Source organism: Pteropus medius, unplaced genomic scaffold (genome assembly GCF_902729225.1).
Source record: "Pteropus medius unplaced genomic scaffold, Ma_sr-lr_union100, whole genome shotgun sequence".
NCBI classification, from domain to species: Eukaryota; Metazoa; Chordata; class Mammalia; order Chiroptera; family Pteropodidae; genus Pteropus; species Pteropus medius.
This window is the reverse complement of record NW_024356248.1, coordinates 4668624-4690526: the sequence shown is the minus strand read 5'-3', so window position 1 is coordinate 4690526 and position 21903 is coordinate 4668624. Positions and strand designations below refer to the sequence as shown.

General features: G+C 34.4%; 2 protein-coding genes across 2 annotated transcripts; both read right to left on the bottom strand.

The window, feature by feature from the left end:
• Positions 1-4959: 4959 nt before the first annotated feature.
• Positions 4960-5914, bottom strand: LOC120600676 (olfactory receptor 5M8-like). The gene has a single exon (XM_039860151.1). The coding sequence runs from the start codon at positions 5896-5898 to the stop codon at positions 4960-4962; it is 939 nt and encodes a 312-aa protein (XP_039716085.1). The 5' UTR covers positions 5899-5914.
• A 9976-nt stretch (positions 5915-15890) lies between these two features.
• Positions 15891-16997, bottom strand: LOC120600674 (olfactory receptor 1030). Its single transcript, XM_039860149.1, has one exon. It carries the CDS (start codon positions 16827-16829, stop codon positions 15891-15893), a length of 939 nt encoding a protein of 312 aa, XP_039716083.1. The 5' UTR covers positions 16830-16997.
• Between the last annotated feature and the right edge of the window lie 4906 nt (positions 16998-21903).

Genomic DNA, 21903 nt, shown 5'->3' with positions numbered 1-21903 from the left:
CTTTTTGGTTTAGAAAACCACTTATCATTTGAGAACAGTTTCTTTTTATATGAGATACAGTGGACATCTGTTGATCGCAAACAAATTAAAACTGATACTACCAACATTAACTAAAATGTGCATGCTAATTTTTCTATATGGAGGTCATCGGTATTCACTAGAACATCCTATTCAAAGCTATTCTTTGAATATGAATGTCTGCAGCAAAGTTTAATTTGTGATTATTTATACAAAATCAAGTTTACTTCTGTTTAATCATCGTAGTGACATACTCTCATCCCTTCTCATATGTCAAGTTCTTTCCCTTCTCATCTTTGTTTCGTTGTGTGTTTAGTATTCTTTTGAGATGAAATTTACACACAGCGAAATTCACCTTCTGTTATTATATAACCTTGTGTGTTTGGGTAAATGAATATGCTCATGTAACTTCCAATTATTAGAATTAGGTTAGGACTAGAGCATACAAACAGATCGATGTCTCTATACACGCTGCAGCCTTAACACAAATCAATTCATTTCTTATATTAGTCATTTCTGAGATGCTTCTTTACTTCTTAGATAAGTTCCTTATTCTGAATTTCAGTTTATTATCAATTTATTTATTTAACAAACACATAGTATGTCTTATATGCTAAGCTCTGATCTAAGTGTTTTATAAATATTAATTCATTTAACCCTCAAACCAACCCTATAGCATTCTGTCCTTCATACATATAAATAATAATGTATTTTTCAAGTTTAGTACACAGGAAGTGATATTATGGACACTAGAGAGTACTGGTAAAAACACGGGCTATGAAGTCAACTTGTTGAGTTCACACGCTGGCCTCAGCACTTTTAATCCCAGTCTTGTGTTGCGGGGGGGAGGGTGTTTCTTATTAGTTCAGAACTTCAGTTTCTTCTACTGCAAAAAGGGTTTAATAAATCAGAAGGGCTATTTTGTGGATTAAACAAAATAAAGTATGCAATATGCATAGCACTGTGCCCAATACATGGCAAGCCCTCAATAAATATTAGTGATCAGTCAGTTAAGTGAAGGGTCTTAGAGAATACCATTCACTATATTTTGATTCCCTTATCATCTATTTTTATTATTCAGTCACTTTTATAAGTAAAAGTACCTTAAATAGTAAATGTCTACACTTTTCTGGAAATGGGCATTCTTCTCTCCATCTAGTCATTTATAAATAATAAATCTAATCCTGATAATACATATGATTTCATTAATAAGTAAATAGAGATTCGTGTTTATAAATGTTTGTAGAATAAAGAAACCTACTTACCTATGGGGAAAGAGTGATCTTTACAAAGATTATCAACAGCTCTTCTGATAAATAGTGCAGGCAGAATTTATGTGGTTTGTATCGTTAACTTCATTTCCCTAGGAGATTACACAAATAGATGAAGATGAAGCAATTACTTTGTTAGATATTTTTTTTTTCACTGAATGAGTTCTTTGGAGAAATAATAACTGGTGTAATAAAAGTTTAACATGGGAAGCAACCACTGGCTAGAGTTTTCTCCCTTGTGTTCAGTCTCAGTATTTTTCTTCATACATCAGCAAGTCCCTGCAGTAACACTGATGTCTGCAGTGGATGCTCAGATTACATTCTATTTAACATATTAATTTCAGCTCATCTAATTTGCTGGTACAATTTCTTCCACACCGTTATCTCAACTTTGCATCACAATTCTATTACCATCTCACTTTGTGTTATGGCCTGAATCATGTGCCACCACAATTTATATGTCATTGTTCTGACTCTGGTACTTCACAATATGGCTGGATTTGCAGATAGGGTCTTTAAAGAGAAAATTACAGTAAAATGAGGTTATGTGAGTGAATCTTAATCCACGATAACTGATGAATAAGAGGTGATTAGGACACAGACACGCGCAGAGGAAAGAACACGTAAAGACACAGGAGGAACATGATCATCTACATGTCTAAGAGAGGCTTCGGAATGAAACCAACCCTACTGATTCCTTCATTTCGTATTTATAGTCTCCAGAAATGGGAAGAAATAAATTTCTGTGGTTTAAGCCACCCCATTTGTGGTACTTCATTATGGCAGCTCTAGCAAGCTAGTTTACTTTGTGTGTTACAGATAAACGGAATGCTTTGATATTGGTTTGAAGCATTGCTGGTTCAAAGACTAGTATTATTTCTAGCAATTTTAAGTAAACTTTATGTCAAAGTCTAATATACACATAGAAAGTGTACATAAAACATAAGAGTATAGCTTTATGAATTTTTACAAAGTGAACCTACTTGTACTACCAAGCTCAAAATCCAGAAATAAAACATTAACAGCACTCAGGAAAATCTCCTCAGGACCCTTCTTGGTCACTAACCCTCCAGTTACTACATATTCATTTTTACTGGTTGGTTGTGTCCACCTTTGAGTTTCACATAGCTGGAATCACATGGTACATTTTATTTTTGTTTGGTCTTTTGATGAACCTTGATGACATATGAACACTATGTTGGTGATAGTTATCGTTTGTTTGGGATGTTATAACAAAAACCCCATAGACTGGGTGGCTTACAAACAACAGAAATTTATTGCTCACAGGTCTGGAAGCCAGAATTCCAAGATCAGGTTATCAGTATGGTTGAGAGTCCTCATCTTGGGTCAGAGATGGCCGTCTTTTCTCAGTGTCCTCACATAGACGAGGGGCCAAGGGAGCTCTCTGGTGTGTCTTTCATGAGGGGACTAATCCCATTCATGAAGTCTCAGCCCTCACGACCTAATTCCTTTCCAAAGGCTCTATATCCAAATACCATCACATTGGGCATTAGGTTTCAACATAGAAATTTGAGGGGGACACAAGCATTCAGTCTATAGTGATGATTTTTATTCATGTTGAATGTAATGGATACAGCGATAATTCTTTTATTTCCATTCCTGTGTAGTATCTATTGTATGACTATACCGAAATTTATATATCTTTTCTATTCTCGTAAGACATTTAGAGTGCTTCCAGATGTGACTATTATGAAATACTTTCTTGCACATATCTCTCTATAAACACATTTATGTATTTCTTCTTGTTAGAATTCTGGGTAGAATTGCTGGTTTACAGGCTATGCATATGTTCGGATTAAGTTGATACTGCCAAATAGATTTACGAACTAATTATATCAATTTACACTACCACTAGCACTATATAAGTGGTTCAGTTATTTCATAGTCTCATCAATACTTAATATTATGAGGTTTGGAGGTTTTTGTTTATTTTAGTATTAGTTTTCAGTTTTTGCTATTCTCATATGTGTGTAGGTACAGATATCTCATAGTTGCAATTTGCGTTTCCTCTAATGACCACCAAAGTTGAGTACATTGTGATATGTTATTTTGTTCTTTGAATACATTTTTGTTCAGAATCTGTTCATAATTTTCTGTGCTCTTTTAATGCATTGTTACAAATGGAGCAATATTTAAAGGTGCTATAAAAATTAGAATTAGATTGCAGTATAATTTGCAGCTTCTCTACTTACTACTTTTGTAATTTGTGGCAAGTCATTTAATATCCCTTCACTTTAGGTTTTCATAGGTACAAAATTGGGACAATAACACCACATATCTCAGTTGTTATGATGACTATTGACAAAATATCTGTAAATATAAGTAAAAAAATCTGCAATGAGTTTTGAATATTATTTGGTACATAGTCAACCCTCTATAAATAAGTGTTATCTTTTAATCTTCTTTCTCCTAAATATTTGCAAAATACATTTTATGTTTAGTTTTTTAGTGGTGACACTTGGTATTTTCACGGTCACGCTAAACTTAAACTCTGAAGTTATTCAATATTTTTACTGTCCCTTCAACAATACTAATTTCATCAGAGATCTCTGTTCGAACTCCTTACCACATGCTCACCTCATCATTCATTGGCCTCCCATCTTCTATGGAGATTATTACTTTCAAAGCTTTCGGTACCTTCAGTGGAGCTGTTGGCCTCAACACCTCTCAACACACACCTACACGATTAGAAGAGGTTGTACTGGTTTTAACTATCTGTGGTCAACATTTGAGCTACCGTGTCTTCATCTTTAAAATAAGGTAAATAATTTTAGTCCCACAGGTTGCCATTGAAAATAAATATTATTTCCTCTTACTATTCTGTGGAATGAGGAGGACAAATTCAAAAGGACTGTAGGATTCACAAATTGCTATGCAAATATGAGGTGATATTATCGGCATAAATATATTTCATACCCTATGGGTTGATACAATAGATAAAAACATTCATCAACATATGATAAATTACCTTGTATCTCCCCACACAGACATTTAGGTAACACTCAACTTTGATATAAATGAGTCTTTTTTGTTTTTTCTCAAAAGACCCAAGACAAAAGTCCAGAGTTGGACCTGTGGACCAGGTCCCTGGTGTGTTTCAGGATAAAGATGGGGTTGATAGAAGCAGAGACTGGAGCTGAGCTCACAGGTAAATGCAAAGAGACAAAGCTCACATTGTGGTGGAGGAAGGTCAAGGGAATGCTGGTTTCCACAGGGAAGGGTGGCAAGCTTAGTAAAGTTTAGCAGAAACAATTTTTTTAAAAAGCTTATGATTAGCCGTATACTAAAATAAATAATTCCCATTAAGAGACAACTTAAAACTATAAGACTCCTTTCCAAAATAAAATACTGTTTGGCTTTAATGATTTTATTCCTTGTGATGTAAATTAGGGGTTTTACTGACATCAATTCCTCAATACATAGGTTCTTAATTTGGGTCTGGACAGGCGAAAATTTCTCAGGGAGTTCAAAATTCCTATCAACTGACATAGGCACTCAGATTCCTTTTACTAGAAATTCTACCTGGGAAATTACCTAATTCCTTAAATTAAAAAAAAAGAATATAGATGTGAACAAATTATTTTTGGACAAAGCCTAAGAATAAGTCAAAGCATATATACAATCAAAACAACAAAGTCAGCACTGAAGTTTATTTGGAAAGCAATCTCCTCCTGATCAGTTCCTTGATTAAAGCTTCTTTCACATCCTTATTCCTCAGACTGTAGATCATGGGATTCAACATGGGGATCACAGTGGTATAAAACACGGCCAACATTTTCCCCTGCTCTACAGACTCTTCTGAGGGGGGTCTGAGATACATGAAGAAAAGAGCTGCATAGAATATGGTGACAGCTGTCAGGTGGGAGCCACAGGTAGAGAAAGCTTTGCGCCTGCCTTCTGTAGAGCGGATCTTTAAGATGGCAGGAAATACGTAGATGTAGGAAATGAGGATGATAAGGAGAGAATAAGTGAAATTGAAACCAGCCACAACAAACATCGACAGCTCTTTGTTGTAGGTGTCAGAACAAGCCAGCTTAATCAGCGGGGGGTCAGCACAGTAGAAGTGATTAATTTCATTGGGGCCACAGAAGGCTAGGTTGTAGGTCCACATGGTCTCCATCAGCCCAGTGAGTGCACCATATACATACGGCACCGTGATGAGGGATGTGCACACACTTCTGGACATCTTGCTGCCATAAAGCAGAGGGTTGCAGATGGCCATGTAACGATCAAAAGCCATCACGGCCAGGATATAGATCTCCACGTGGACCAAGGCAATAAAAAGGTAACACTGCACCAGACAAGCAGGATAGGAAATGGTTTTCTTCTTTGATAAGAAAATCTCCAGCATCTTTGGGGTCACATTGGAAGAGAAGCACAGATCCACAAAGGATAAGTGGCTCAGGAAAAAGTACATGGGCGTGTGGAGCCGGGCGTTGACCTGGATGAGGACAATCATGCCCACATTTCCTACCAACGTGGCCACGTAAATGGCCAGAAACAGGAAGAAGAGGAGAATCTGCAATTCCAGGCGTCTGGTCAGTCCTAGGAGAATGAACTCAGTCACTGAGGTGAAGTTTTTTCTCATAACTTCCTTTAATGAGAAATGAGAATTTTGGATCAGTCATAATAATTTTTAAATGCCAAAAAAAAAATACCAAAATCATATTTTCTTATGATATTGTTTGTTTTTTCTTTCTCTTCATTTTTTTCTTTTCCCTTTCTATGACTGTTTTGTCCCTGGAGACACTAGAAATAATGGTTTAATTAAAACAGGATCTAATTAAACCTTAGCAAACACACTTAAACTGACTCTGGGTCTCAGTCACTTGTCAGTTTCAAGTCTTTTTCTTTGATAATTGTTCCCTTATGTCTCTTTGTCTATTATGTTTTCTTTGTTTCTGTCACTACATTTCTCACCCGTCTCTATTTCTACTTTGTCTATTTTCCACATTTTACTTAACCCTACATCAATTAATTTAGCCCAAATTTTGCCGATCAGTGGCAATAAACAAATGAATATTCATCACTTATCTAAAAGAATTTACCAAATAACTTAATTAGAAGTTGAGAACCATATAGTGGAAGTTCTTTCCTAATAACAAATCCTTCTTCCAGCACATATCAGATGAAACCCTTAGGTTCTCTGTAAAAGAGTAATAAGTGATGAACTAGAAGATGTATCTCAATTTATTCCTTGTAAGATATAAAAAGTCAGTACTTCCTATTTTAGAATGACTAGATACTATTTAAGGGGAGAGAAATGGAAGAAAAAAGAAATCTTTGAAAAGATGAACAATCGCAAATCTTTTATCATGAATGGAAATCAATATAATGCACAGAAATCTTTCAAAAAGTCTTCCAACCTTTTTCTGGTCAATTCAATAAATCGTGGAGCAGCTAATTTTTTAGTCCTTAGAAATGACTTAGTCTTGCATGTCATCTACAGTGAAGAAAACAGATTGAAGAGCAAAGAGACAGCACCAAGCTGCGAGAAAGAGGCCCCTTCTTCATACCCACCTTCATGCTTCCTTCTTGAACACAGAGTTCGTCGCTGAAACAGCACTTAAACAAAGGAAAACCAAAGTAAAGAAATAAATTACCACAGTAAGTCCCTTTTCTTTGTTTATTCTCAAATTGGATTTACTACAACTGAAGAGTAAATTCTAACCAAGAGAAGGTGATGAAAGGATGAGATTTTGCACAATGTTTACAATTTTATCTGTCTCTTTATACCCTAGGCTTGCCCTCCGCTTACTCTTTTCTGCCTCCTGTGATGGTAATACGGGTGTAATGCTGAGCCATTCTGGGTCATATGGATGAGATGCAGAAAAATAAGAGCAAATAAGTTGAAACTCCTGACAGCACTGAACTGACATACTAGCTCAGAATTTTATATGAGACCTAAACTTCTAACTTGTTTAACCATTATTTTGTTTTGCTCTTGCAGAAATTGAAATCATTATCCAATTAATAAAAAATCTCTAGGAGCAGTACTCAACATAGTCTAAGGCTGAGTGCTGCATATGATAAAAGTATATCAAGTGAATTATTAGAACTTAAATAATCCCTCAGAGTTTATGCTGAAGGACTGTGCTATAGCTTCAAAAATGTGATGATAATGCTTAGATAATCGCAGTGTTAGCCTCTTGAGACCTTTTAAAATTGCTTTGAACTTCCTATCCATCTATTTCATGTCATTTAGAAATCCAAAACACACACAAATGCGTGCACACGCGCACACACACACACACACACACACACACACACACTGCAATTCTATGGAATGCAGGTGAAATAGTATCCATAGCCAAAAGAATTTTTAAAATTAAATTTAAACTTTGGGCATATTTACGCTTTAAATTCACCTCCTGTACTCTAACCACAGAGGATTTTTTCCTCAGTCTACTGTATAGTACTTAATTCCCAACTTCATAACACATTTCTGATTTCTCTTATTTCTTCCTCCTTCCTATTTCTCACTTCTATCTCTTCCTTCCTGGAATGACCTCAGGTACTGCGCATTTTCTTCTCCATGTTATTCTAAGCAGCTCATCTTTCACTGCAGTGTGTGTGCATGTATTTTCAAGTGGGTTTGGTAGTGGGGTGTATCACTATGATTTTCTCATCTCCTACCAGAGAACTATGAAACATGTACCATTCTACTTGTTTGTGGCCTAATCTTACATCCAACCTTACTTAATAATGGTCTACCAAGGTATCTTTGGGCTTTCTGAAAACTTAAAAACTTTTTTGTGCCAAAACTTTTCTGGTATTCTGAATGCTGTCATGCATCTCACAAAATCAACCATGGGTTTTGAAACTGGGAAGGTTTGATTTGAAAAATTGCAACCGGGCTGCGAGTAGCTCTGCAATTGGTCTACATTCAACTTTTATGAGCCCCATTGTTCTCTCCTTGAAAATGTCATTGCAGGGGTTTTCTCTGAGGATTTTAAAAGTTGTCACATATGTAAATATCTGACTGTGTGTGAGGTACATAAGGCCATCAGAGGAAATTTTAATTTCTACCTCTGCTTTGCTTAGTGTTTAGAAGAAATAAAAATTCTCAAATTACGAGCATTGGTACTTTTCATAGTTAACCCTAATTCTTTATTTCTAACATGCTCTTGTTCTTATCAAATAAGAAATTGGATTCCAAGTGTAAATAGTAACACTGTGGCTGGTTTCTAACACATATGAAATAGTCTTACCTATAAAGAAGTAGGAAAACCAATGAGCCTCCAGAAATAATAAGTGAAGGAAATTGTTGCTTTGTTTATAAGGTTGATCCTTTTCCCTATGGCATTTCTTAAAGTGAGCTTGAGCAATCAATTCTGCCAATTAAGAGTTCCTTGAAGATAGCTGAGGGACTTTGCACAGTGAAGTTAGGAATGGCTTAAGCATCTCTTCTGCATTGTCCTCTTCATCTCTCTTGGTAGTAACCTTGGTAGTGACCTTGTCCACTGCTTGCCGTATGTTGCTGGGCACCATACTTTCTCACTGTCTTCAGTACTCAGCAGAAAGAACTGCATTCTAAAAAAGTAACACTCATTCATTTCACTTGACCACCAATTCAGCAAGAGCATGTTCTACACATGGTCTCATTGGAGTGATCATCCATTCATTTGAAAAAAGGGGATATTTTTAGCCCTTTTTATTACTTTTTTATATTGTTTTGTTTTGTTGCAGAAAACTCCTAGGACAAAAAAAAAAGCAACTAAGAAAACTAAAGTACTCTCACAATTTACTTTCTTAGGCCATATTAAATGTTTTTAATATATTTGATTAACAAAGTAACTAACTTTTATTAATCTAGATGTATTAAACATTTTTTATGTACAATTTTATTAGAAACTCATACAAAATCTCAGGTTAATATTAAACCCCTTTTACAGTTGAAGGAACTGAGTCTCAGAGACAATGATCAATTTTCTCAACTTCGAAGAGCTACTAAATGACCAGGCTGAGATAAGAAAACAGATGCTAGCTCTTTTGTCTTTAGCCATTTACATTCATGGCTTCCCTCAGTTAGTTCATCTCATTTCATGAGATGGATTAAGCAGTATCTCATTTCATGAATGGATTAAACAAACACGTGAATCAAAACTTCCCATGCTTTCTAGGTTCATGGAGCAATTTCTAATAAATCCATTGCATTTAGCTAGAGAGATAACCAAGTACTGTGGGTTTAATTCCACCGAGTATTTCTGTGTATATAGGCGAGTCTATTTATTTTAGACAAGTTAGCATCTTACAGCTTCTTCATCTTTAAAACATTTGAATATGTACTTCAGTATATCCTAAGTCACTTCCAATTTAAATAGTCTACACTTTACATAGCATAATATCAATAAAATTGAGAAAGTCGAGTGCGTATTTTGGTGCCTTGTCTGGGAGTTAAGAGACACGACTTTTTTTTTCCTGAGATCTTGGTGGAATTCAGCTTCTGTTCAGCAGTTTGGGGAATAAGGAGACAGTTGTGACCAGGTGCTTTAGGACCTTGATAACAGCAAATGAAGCAGCATAGCACTGAATCTGTAAAGAAATGGAGTGTTTGAAAGGTAGCAAAGACGTGGCAACAGATAAATTACAACTAATTAATATGTTTTTCCTAACGTTAATCCCTAGATGGAAGCAAAAAGCTAGAAATCTTGGACAGGAATAAAAATGGCCTGAGACAGAGACGCCAATTTGCCAGACTGATGATGGTGGCCAGTCAGGTAGTCCCTGTCTATCTTGGTTAAAACAAAATCATTGCTCTTTACAGAATTCTCTCTCTCAGGCACATCCTAAATCATGACTGGATGTCAGAGTTCCTTCATGTCACTATTCAGGGTAAGAAGTGTTGATGGTTGCCCATCTACGTCAAATTAAGTAGAAACACGTCAGCAAGATGTTTCTTTCCTCCCCGCTCTGATCCTGTTTACTCTACAGCTTCACCTTTTCTCACTTTCTATTCAGGATGGCTTCCCAGGCCCACCCAAGTGGTTCTCCTTGGACCAATACTTCCTTCTGTAGTAAGTGTCTTTGCTCCCATCCTCGATCCTTTGAAACTCTAATCAACTTCCAAAGCCCATCTCAGTGGCCACATCCTCAGGGAAAATTACCAGAAAAGTTTTCATCAGAATTCATATGTTCTTCCTCTATGTTCACAAAACAATTTTTAAAAAAATATTTCAATTGTTCCCAACAAGTCTTATGGTAAAATAGCTGTGTGTGTTTCTCCATACATAAACACTGCTCTTCATAGGAAGTTTTTATATATTTAATCATTTTTAAAGCCTAAAGCACCTTGTCTTTGATAAACCTCAATAACTTTGTGTTGAGTAGAGTTATATTACATGTGACCCCAAACATATGAAGATATTTCTATCAGTTGAGGTGTGCAGTGAGAGGAAACCTGTCCTCAACATAGTCTTGCCCACGTAAAACAGGCTGACATTAAAGTCAGTAAATAGAGCAAGTCTTCAAGAAAAAAACACATTTTTTTTAGAGGAGATCTTCCAAACAAACACTATCATAATAAATAATGATTTTATATACATTTCAATTCCTAAGTCAATAGCTACTTTTACATGCAGTCTGATATTCTAAGTTCATTTATGAGAATGTCACATCACTTTTAAAGTGCTCTCTAAAACTCAGGAAAATTAATTCAACACTTAAATCATTATGTAACATTTCCTTGTGGAATGTGAGACAGATGAGATTTATGAACTGAAAAATCAAGACTTTAGAGCTAAAGATATAAAGTAAGTAAATCACTTATCCAGCTATTATTCTTAGCTCTTTATTGGGCATTCTTTGAAGATTTATTCTGGAAGATTTTATGCTATTGTTGAAATAAGAAATTGCCTTTCCTCAAGAAACACAAATAAAAAACATCATGTTTTACATTATTCAATAATAAAAGCACAATCAAATACGAGCCTTTCAAATCATTTACATAGTGATTCTTGATGCTGAAAAGGATATAAAGGCGATTTGTGTAATAATTCAACTTTGGAGTTTCTTGTTTTCAAATATTACATTTTTTCTCTTTCTATTTATTTGGCAGTTTAAAAGAAAAATCACAAACATACAGGAGAAATACTATTTACATTTTGCTATTGATTATTTTTAGGAAATACCATTACCTAGGCATATTTATAAAAAAGAATTCAAAAAAAGAGACATTTTTCTGGTTTACAAAGATTAGAAAGATTGAAGAATTTTTAAAAAAATGCAAACTTGAAATTCCCATGTACTCCTAAGCATATTCTAGAGTTCCAATATGATTTTTGGTAAAATCCAATTTTATTTGGGCTGAGTAGCTATGAAGTGGCAAAATATGATAATGCTCCATGTTGCCAGCTCTGGAGAAAACAAAAGAGATGTTAAGTCTACATAAAATCACTTATATAGACAATGGTGGCCATATAAATGTAGAGTACTTTAGACCCAATATTGTAACTACATGAAAAGTAGATGACCATGTGGATATGATTGTAAGAGACAACACAAGATACAAGATACATTGAGTTAACAGAAATGTGATCATGTTATACTGGTCAAATAAATTGATCAAGGAAATTATCTTTTTAAATAAAAAGTTAACCAAAATGTATGGAATTGGCAGATTGGTAAGAAGACAGTATGAAGATGTGATCCGCAGAGTTTGGCTCATGATTTTCACAAAAAAAGAGAATATGATAAATAGAGACAAGACAAAGAGAACAAGTTGCAACACCAGACAACTGGTCAACCTCAGGGAGCTAAATTCCTCCTCTCTTGTTCAATTTATTCTGAATATTTCCAGGTGAATTCTTCTGTTTAAAGAAATAAAAACAGACTTATTATACATGAATAAATCATACACATTTACAATTCCATCAGAGCATTTTATGTTTTCTAATTCCTATCACCTTATAAGACATCATATAATCTCCAATTTGTAAAAGTTATCTATCGATAATCTATCTATCTATCTATCTATCTATCTATCTATCTATCTATCTGTTTTTTAGGAGGTACAGACTTTGTATCAGGCCAAGCAATGGAGAATAATTGTTTTCAAACATTATATTTCACCTCATGGCATCTATAATATCATGGAGAACACAATCATTAATTAAATAACCAAATCTATAAGGGTATTATATCTAAAAAGAGATAAATGTAATAACAAAAAAAATACACAAAACTCTGAGGAAACTGAGTTTCTAAGGTGAAGTAATTTTCTAGTTAATGATAAAAATGAGTTAATTTTATTGAGTAAATACTATATATCAGGCACTATGCTAGGTACTTTACATGTATTAATCCATTTCTGCTACACGGCTTCCCTAGAGATAGTATTATATATTAATCTTATAGAGGAGAAACTGAGGCTGAGAGAGATTGAGAGAGGTTGAGAAATTTACTCAGTAAATCTCATTCCAGAGTTCATTCTCTTAACTATTAATATAGTTGATAAATGATGGAGTCAGGATCTGACTACGAAGATCACTTTACTGGACAAGTTGAATTAGTCTATACATTACAAAGTAGGAAGTTTTCTCTTAGCTGATTATATCATTCAGTGTGCATGTAGCTGTCAAATACCTGATCGACAACATTTTTGGAAAACAAAAAGTAATAGTTTTTTTCACTGCATGCTTTTTCCCTTCAATGAAGTATAATGGAACAAATATAGTAGAAAAACAAAAAGTAATACACTTTAAAGACACATTTGAACTTCTCTTCTATATGATTTTAGATTAATAATAATCTGTGAGTCTCTGTTCATATTTAAAGTGGGAATTATAATACCGAAATAGTAATATTGGTGGTCACATTGTGTAAAACAACATGTATTAAAACAATACCTGAACTTTGGTAAGCATTATTATTTCTTTTTCTCTCCTTCATGTGTATATGTATGAGTGTGAAATTCTAAACATTCTTACACTATCCACTGCTCTCAAGAAAATATATGATACACGAATTAAAATGTTAGGCTTTTAACATTACTATTCTCTGGAACATTTGTTTATTTTTTCTAAATATACATGGAATCATTTTTCTAAAAAAGCCATCAATTAGAATATTTAACTTTTAGATAGGTGGGGAGAAAAATATAAAATATCAACACTATTGTTCTTTAGGAAAATACAGAAAATATGGTCTCTTTTTACAGTAATTATTTTATCATCTCATTGCTCAATTTTTTAAAATAAATATGGAATACAGAAGAATTAACTTTCAAAGGAGAAGAATGAAAATTTAGAAGCCTGTTCCTAAAATCCCTCATGAGAGACATTATCATTAATAAAGGAATTCCTTAACTTTTAGATGAAAATACAGGGTCTACTGAAATAATCTACTAATACAAAAAGCATTTAATTAGCACATATTTATTCCATGTCCGGCACAATGAAAAATAAACTGTTTTAACATGCTGATGGTGTAATTCGAGCCAGCCGGTCAATTCATGAAAGTTTTCTCTATAACTCCTCTTATCTTAAACTTGTGTGTATGTGAACATAGCGATATGGCTTTTTTCTTATATATCTAAAAATAAAAGCAATTATTCACTTTCAAATAGGAAATTCATTTATTATTTTATGCTGCCATCATTATCGAAACTTCATTTGGTGCCAAGCTAGACTGTAAAGAAAGAGACATGAACCCTGAGATCAGAAAATTTGTAATAATAAAGGAATTGGTTTTACAGAACTGAATGTATGTGTCTGCTTAAATAGTAATAATAGATCTAGGTATGTGTTTAAGTACAATTCAACAAACTTTCAATTGAATGTTATAAGTCACAAAAATAATTATTTGTTTATATGTGTGTTTTAACAGGACTTAGAGACAATCTGACTTTCAGTATAAAGTTATTAAATGACAACATCTAGTTATATGAAAGATTGAAATAATTATACGGAATAATAAAAAAGTCAATGAACATTAATATGTTAGCCTGCAGGAAATTTTGAGCAAAAATAGGCTCTAAGCCAGAAAAGAAGCTTTGAAATACTACTAAGAAAAATGTTCGAACTGGGGGAGTGAATAATTACAATTCTATGGTTTTTTCCTTTTTCACTGAAAGTAGCATTCACATATGAGATCACAAATTGGTTCTACCACTTATTTAGTTCAGCCCCTGACTGGCCTGATATAACATTGTATTAGGTGCAATAAGTATGTTGAAACAGGAGCATAAAAGATGAACAGTTCTTGTCTGTACAACCATAAGACTAACTTCAATTTACTCAGAATAAATTGTTTCTTTCCTCTTTTACACCAGCACTTTCATTTTCTTATATTATAGCACTTAACCAATTGTATTGATTTTTCTTTTTATAGTTTCATAAACTCTACAAAACTATACAATCCTAGAGCTTCTTGAAGTTTCCTTGGTACTTGGAGTAGGACTTGGCTTATTGTAGAAACTCAATAAACATTCATTGACTTTGTTTATGGTATGTAGCTTCAAAGCCACCTGAAATGTTAACATCTTTAAAAGATCAACTTATCGTTTTCATTCTTTAGCATTGAAATATATTTAATTTAGTTAACATTTAATTCCAAAATTAGATATGTAATAATTAATTGTGGCAGAGGACAATTGTGGGTAAATTTGAACTATGATGCAAATAACAAATATCTATCTCATCATTAGTAATAGGTTAATATGCAGAGATGAGAGAAGGCATGAAAATCCTAGACACTAGAAGGCTAGAATGTCACTAATAAACTCTACAGAAGTCACAGTTTCTTCTGAGATATGGGTTATGCAAGAGCCATTATTTGCCTGCTTTGGGAGTTAATATCTAAACAAATAATTGTTTGGAGGTTTTATTTCTTGTATGGCAGTAGGAGGAAAGTATCTTATTAAAATTGAGTCTCACAAGTGGGGAGAACTAAACGGATATCACGGGGATATTATTATAAGTTATTATTATAAGTTCTCCTTCCTAGAAGTGACAGCAAGTCTCATCACTATTGTGGTCACATTTCCCTATTTAATGAAATCAAAGACCCTGCATTGTAAATGCTACAGAATTATGAAGTACTTAAAATTAGCTCATGACAGTCAACATGTGTACTAACAATTTTGTGTATATGTGTATATATAAACCCGTACTGTGATAAATTGGTTTGGAGATATATAGAAATTTTATGGAAGCAAAAAGAAAGCTGTTGATAGTGGTAACTTTGAGAGGTGAGAATGGCAGATCAGAGAGAGGCAAGAAAAGGAAATATTTTACTCTTTTACTTTACACTCTTCTAGAAATCGAACGTTTTCCTACAAGAAAGGATAATTTGCATAATGTAAAAGTAACATATAAGTTATAAACGTAAAAGTGTGTAAAAGAAGAAAAACTATGCCTCATACCTCTATATATAACTCTTACCCCTTTACACACACAATGTACTCACATGTTACATATAAAACTATAAATCTTATATACCCGTGCCTTTTATGTTTTGTCATTAGATTATAGATTTTCATTATCGATTTAAAATTGGTTCTACTGAAAGGCAGTTAAAGTCAGATCTAGTTCTCATAATTACATCTTTTATTTAATTTACAAAGAAAGATACACTGTGATTTTACTTCGAAAGTACATTTCTTCTGATCAATTTCCAAAAGGCTTGTTTTACATCCTTGTTCCTCAAACTATAAATGATGGGGTTCAACATAGGGCTTACAAAAGTGTAGAAAACAGCAATGATTTTGGACTGCTCCACTGACTTATCTGTGGGAGGTCTAACATACATGCAGAACAGGGTCCCATAAAACATAGTCACTGCCACCAGATGAGACCCACAGGTGGAAAAAGCTTTGTGCCTGCCTTCAGCAGAACGCATCCTCAGGATGGCAATGAGAATGAAGACGTAGGAGATGAGGATTATGAGGAGAGAGTTGGAGAGGTTAAATCCTGCTACCACAAACATGGATATCTCCTTAATGAAAATGTCAGAGCAGGAGAGTTGGATGAGGGGTGGGTCAGCACAATAGAAGTGATTAATGATATTGGAGCCACAGAAAGTCAAGCGGTATGTCCACATGGTTTCCATCAGGCCACTAAGGAACCCATAGGCATATGGACCAGCAATCAGACGAATGCAGATCCCTTTGGACATCTTGCTGCTGTAAAGCAAAGGGTTACAGATGGCCATGTACCTATCATAAGCCATTACAGCTAGTATGTAATATTCAGTAATCACCATGGCAATGAAAAAATAACACTGGACTAAACAAGCAGCATAGGAAATGGTTTTCTTTTCTGATAAGAAGTTCACCAACATCTTGGGAGTCACGTTAGTGGAATAACACAAATCCAAGCAGGACAAACTGGCGAGAAAGAAGTACATGGGGGTGTGAAGGTGTGAATCTATTCTGATCAGTACCAACATGCCAAGGTTCCCTCCAACAGTGATCAAGTAGATAAGCAGGAACAGCACAAAAAGGATAGGTTGAAGTTCTGGACGATCTGTCAATCCCAAGAGAACAAATTCTGTCACCAAGGTGGAATTTCCTCTGACCATTTTCTTAGGTGTCAGCCTTGTTCACTTAGATGAATTAAAATAAATTAAGAAGTGAATGAGAAGTCCATCATATGTTTCTTCTCTCCCTATCTCTCTTTCTCCTCCTTCTTCTGCTCTCGGTCACCCTCACACATAGCTATTATTAGACAGAGTTTGAGACTGTAGGAGCTGGGACTGTTAAGAAAGTGATGGCCCCTATTAGCTACATGTATTATGTGCAGATGATTCCCAAAGAAAACAGCTCCTGTGACACCAACTTGTTTTGGAATGGGAGAATTATGATCCAAGTTTGTCTAAAAATTGTTGAATTACCAACTACCACTTGCAGTTTACACTGAGCCCAGGAATGATTCTGAATAAAATGGCAACATATATTTGGAAATATTTTTGCAGTCGTTAATAGTATGTGCATATCTACAAGTTCAACTTTTGAGAACTGCACATCCTACCTGCTATAGTAGAGAGCCCCAAATTATAGAGGTTTGAAGGAAATTCTCTGGAACCTATTTTACTATTATATGCATGAAATGTAGGAGATTGTGGAATACCTATGTGAATAGACCAAAGATAAGGACCCCAAATTCGGAAATAAAGCCCTATATGAATTACTGATGAAGGAATTTTCGTTCAGAAGAGTTTACATGAATAAAGACAAGAAAACCATGCACAGGAGAAAAGAGAAGTGGCCAAAACTTAGATCATAGTTTTGTTTGTTTATCCATTTTTTTATCATTTGACCAAGAAAGCATTTAAGAGATTTATAGTATATAACAAAATTGGCAAATTTATGCTACTGGTGGAACATAAATTTGACTCTAAGCTTTCTATAGAGATACATAAATAGTTCAACCTTCTTTATTATAGAACTATAATGTCCAGAGTTATAAAAAAAACTAATTAAGAGAGAATTAGTCTTAGCTCAGAGTTCAGATGATACTAATTACAATGAAAGGATTATACATTCATATAATATTATCAGTTTGTTAATATTGATTACAGTATTAACAAATAAAATGAGAAATAATTGCCAGGAGTCTAGAGAATATTATTTTCATCATGAATTCTTAATCCATAATTTGCCAGGAGTCTAGAGAATATTATTTTCATTATGGATTCTTAATGTTGTCATGTGTTATTGCATAAGTAATAGACTAAATAGGATAAAGAATCAAAACTCATATGCTTACAGGAGCCATTTAGATAATAAGCATGAGTTGAAGTAGTCTGGGTAAAAGTGATCTGACGTGAGCTAGAGAACGGTTCCCAGGATACAGAGTCAGCAGCCACTCAAGTCAGCTGAGATTTTACTATATGGTAGCATAGCCCGTGTTCCAAGATCTTAAGACTCTTCAATTTTAAAGAAGTATCAGAATTCATCATGTTTATTTGAAAACTATCACATACATTTTGGCAAATAATACAATTTTTAAACCTATCTTTAACCAGGACATAATGAAAAAAAACCTGTAGCCTTGATCCATGGCAGTGCAAATGACAATCCCGTGCAATGTCAATGTCACCAACTCTATATCTAGTGTCTAAGGTGTTCCTGAAGATGGAACCAAGTACTCTTAAAAATTTGCTGCTTTGATTTTAATGCTTCCAGGATGTTATATGATTTCATCATTATAATAATATAACCTTTGCACACAAACAGCATTGAACGCTACATGCATGCAAGTCACTTTGCCAGGAAAGTAAAGATAACTGGGAACGGTGCTTGTCTTAAAAGAGCTGCTTAGTGTCTTCTTGGCAAATGAGACATATGAAGAGAAAATTAAGGTTAAAATTGTAGTTCAATAATAAAGATTTGAACACAGTAACTAATCAAGTTCAGGAATCAGGATAAAATCAAAGAACAATAATCTTTAACTGGGGCTTAAATAACTAAGAATTTTCTAGGCGGACTAACTAGAAATGATTTTCAGATAGTGCGAGCTGCATGTGCACTAACAGGAGGCTTTGAAGAGAAACCAAACATATTCACATAGATGCAAAGAAAATTTTCTATTGTGTCAAATAAAACGTTTAGGAAATAGCAAGCAGCCAAGAACTTGAAAGTCTCCACCACAGGCTAAGACTTTTGAACACTTCTGAAAGTTACGAGATAACATATCATTGAATTTGTCTTTGATATTTGTTTGGAGTATGTAGGTGTGTCACATTCAAGTTGCAGTGGTAAATTAGAACTCACATTCTCTGTTAATTTGAAATAAAGTTTGCAGGGCTTAAATCTACAACTTTGGTCTCTGGGAGCAAAATACAATTATTAGACAATCAGGATATATGTAGATAGTAAAAGTGCTCTTTCCTCACTCACTAGAAGGAGGAGTCCATTTGGAAAATATTTGCCTTAGTCATGTAAATCCTCCATTGTAACGACATGATGATACTCATCTAATCTTTAAATAAGGACAACTATGCCCTAAATAGTAGCACCAGTTCGGTTATCATATTACATCAAACAACTAATAAAGACAATAAAAATATTAAAAAGAGATTGGAATTTAATCTGCCTATTTCCTACCTTTTCCTGTAAGTAAGTTTAGCAACCACCCTCTACAGTTTAGGAAGAAAAGTCTATATTTTGATAATAATATTTTTTCCCATATGCACAGGCATTTCAGTTTTACAAAGCAATTTACGCTATTCTATTATATTTTCCCTTTAGAAGAGTCTTGCAACTGATAGAACAAGTACAATTAGGAATGAAGAAAATAGAGTAAATAAACAAACATTAAGCTGGCCATCTCCTGAGTTTTTAGATTAGTGTTTCCAAAATTGTGTTCATTGGAACTGGATATCAGGCAATAAAACAAGTCTATGGTAAAAAAATAAGTTTGAAAAATGCTGAGATTTGGAGAAAAAGAGAGGCTGGATTTCTCCCTTGCAGAAAGTCTCAGAATCTTTTATATGTTCATATGCATTTGAAGTTACAAAAGTTGGAAAATAATATGCAGCCTTTCTTGAGCTTAATTGTTCAAAGAGCCTGGAGCATCTCAAATGTTCTCTTTAGGCTAAGAAAACCTCAATTCACAATAAGCACCAGAGTTTACTAGAATCCTTGCACCCCTAAAGCTAGAGAAATACAAGATAATAAGATATATTCTGTATTATGTGGAAAACCACCTCCATTCATAGTGCCAATGGTCGGGTCCTAAAGCACTTTTGAATTTCTCATTGATTCATGTTCTCAAAAGAGCAGTTGCTTACAAGAAATACTGAGCATGGAAAAGTTACTCCATACGTGAGGAGGAAGTAAAAACAAACAGAAAAAAAAATCTAAGCTCTCTGAAGAAAATAGACTACAATGTGACACCAGAGCTCTGTACAATCACACTTGGACTCAAATCTTTTCCACTTTCAAACACATCACCTATATACCTGGATCCTAAATACTAACACCTGTCTGCTCATCATCTCGTATCAAGCAAATAATAACAGTTGCTTAACTACGTGTCTATTTGAGATAAGGCATATGGTAAACTAAATACACGTGGATATAAGATGAGACGAGTCACAAATATTTTCTCTTTTTTTCCCCCTGTCTTCAATTCCCCGCCCCCGCCCAACTTCCACCCCGACCTATGGATGTTGTCGTTTCCCCTTAAGAACTGGATTTCTGAAAGCGGGGTGTCTCCTCCCACAGGCTCGTGTTGTGCACCCGGGGCCTGGGGCACCAGGGGCCTGGCTCACCCTGCACACTCAGGGGGCCTAGCACACCCGGGGCCTGGTCCATGGCTCCACCTGGGGTGCAAACCCAGGGCCTTCTGCATGTAAAGCAGACTTGCTAACCACTACACTATGGAGCCACCCCAAGTCACAAATATTTTCAATACTCTCCTATAACCTGCACACATTTTAATTTTTCTGTGTTGAAATTACATGTTTAGCTTTTTTAAAAATTATACCTCCCTAGTTTCCCCTCTCCTTCCTTTTCAAGGCCCAATCTGCCACCCATGACCCTCATCCAAGACCACTCGAATAGAGTTTCTTGCCTGATTCACATTTTAAAGTCAAAAAAGAAACTGGGAATTTAAAAAATATCTTTGATCTGAGATGTGCATATGAGAAATACCATTGACAAATTTAAAATATTTCTGATAAATCTCTACTATATAGTCAAACTTGCTGCATTAGAGCTATAGCCTTTTCCACTGAAATTAAGTATCTGAATGCTTTTGGAATACTTAATAGAAACTCAACTAAAGATTATTTCTCTTTCTATAAGCAAATTCTTATAGATCTTACACTGCTGGGATGTGTCAAAGCCTCATGCTTAATGGCTATGGGAACTGCCTTTGATAGGTATTCAATTTCTTATTCAATTTTTATTGTGTGCTCTGAGTTTAAGATTGTTTAGTTATTTGATATTTATGCAAAAATTAACAAAATTGATCCTCCATGACTCTTACCATTTCCTATTTCCTATTCTAATGTAGAAAGACAAGTAATATATAGTGAATTGATGAAGAGACAGTTGAAACAGTTTGTAATAGCTATGAATAATTTGTTCTCTGTAAGAGAAATATCATACAAAAAAATTAGTGAAACTTCAGTGAGGCAGGAAAGCAGATATTCTTCTAAACAGGGTTTTCCCTATGACGTTGGTGCCCAATTCAAAATTTCTTGGTGTTCAGGAGTCAGTGTAGGTAGTAATGAATTTTTTAAAGTCTATGTTTCTTATTTCAAGAAATATAACCAAAATAAAGCTGCACATTAAGTTTCACTGGCCAATAATGCAAAATTGCTTTCCTCTGGGTTGGAATGATCGTAAATAAACTAGATAATGGAAACAATGCAGATTTGCATATGCTGATGAATTTGATTCACAGGATACCTATACCTATATATGTTTATTTTTTAATATGTGAAGATGCAAGAAAAAACCATTACTTATAGTTTAGTAGAGATTATTAAACAAGAAAACATAGGTTCCTCTTATGGTAAATTGGTAAACATGATAAACATTTGGTGAAAATTTGGAGTTCCAAGAATATCCTATTCTCCCACTCAAAAAAAAAAAAAAAGGCAACTAATCAATGAAAGTACAAAGCTCACCTCTACAAGTGTC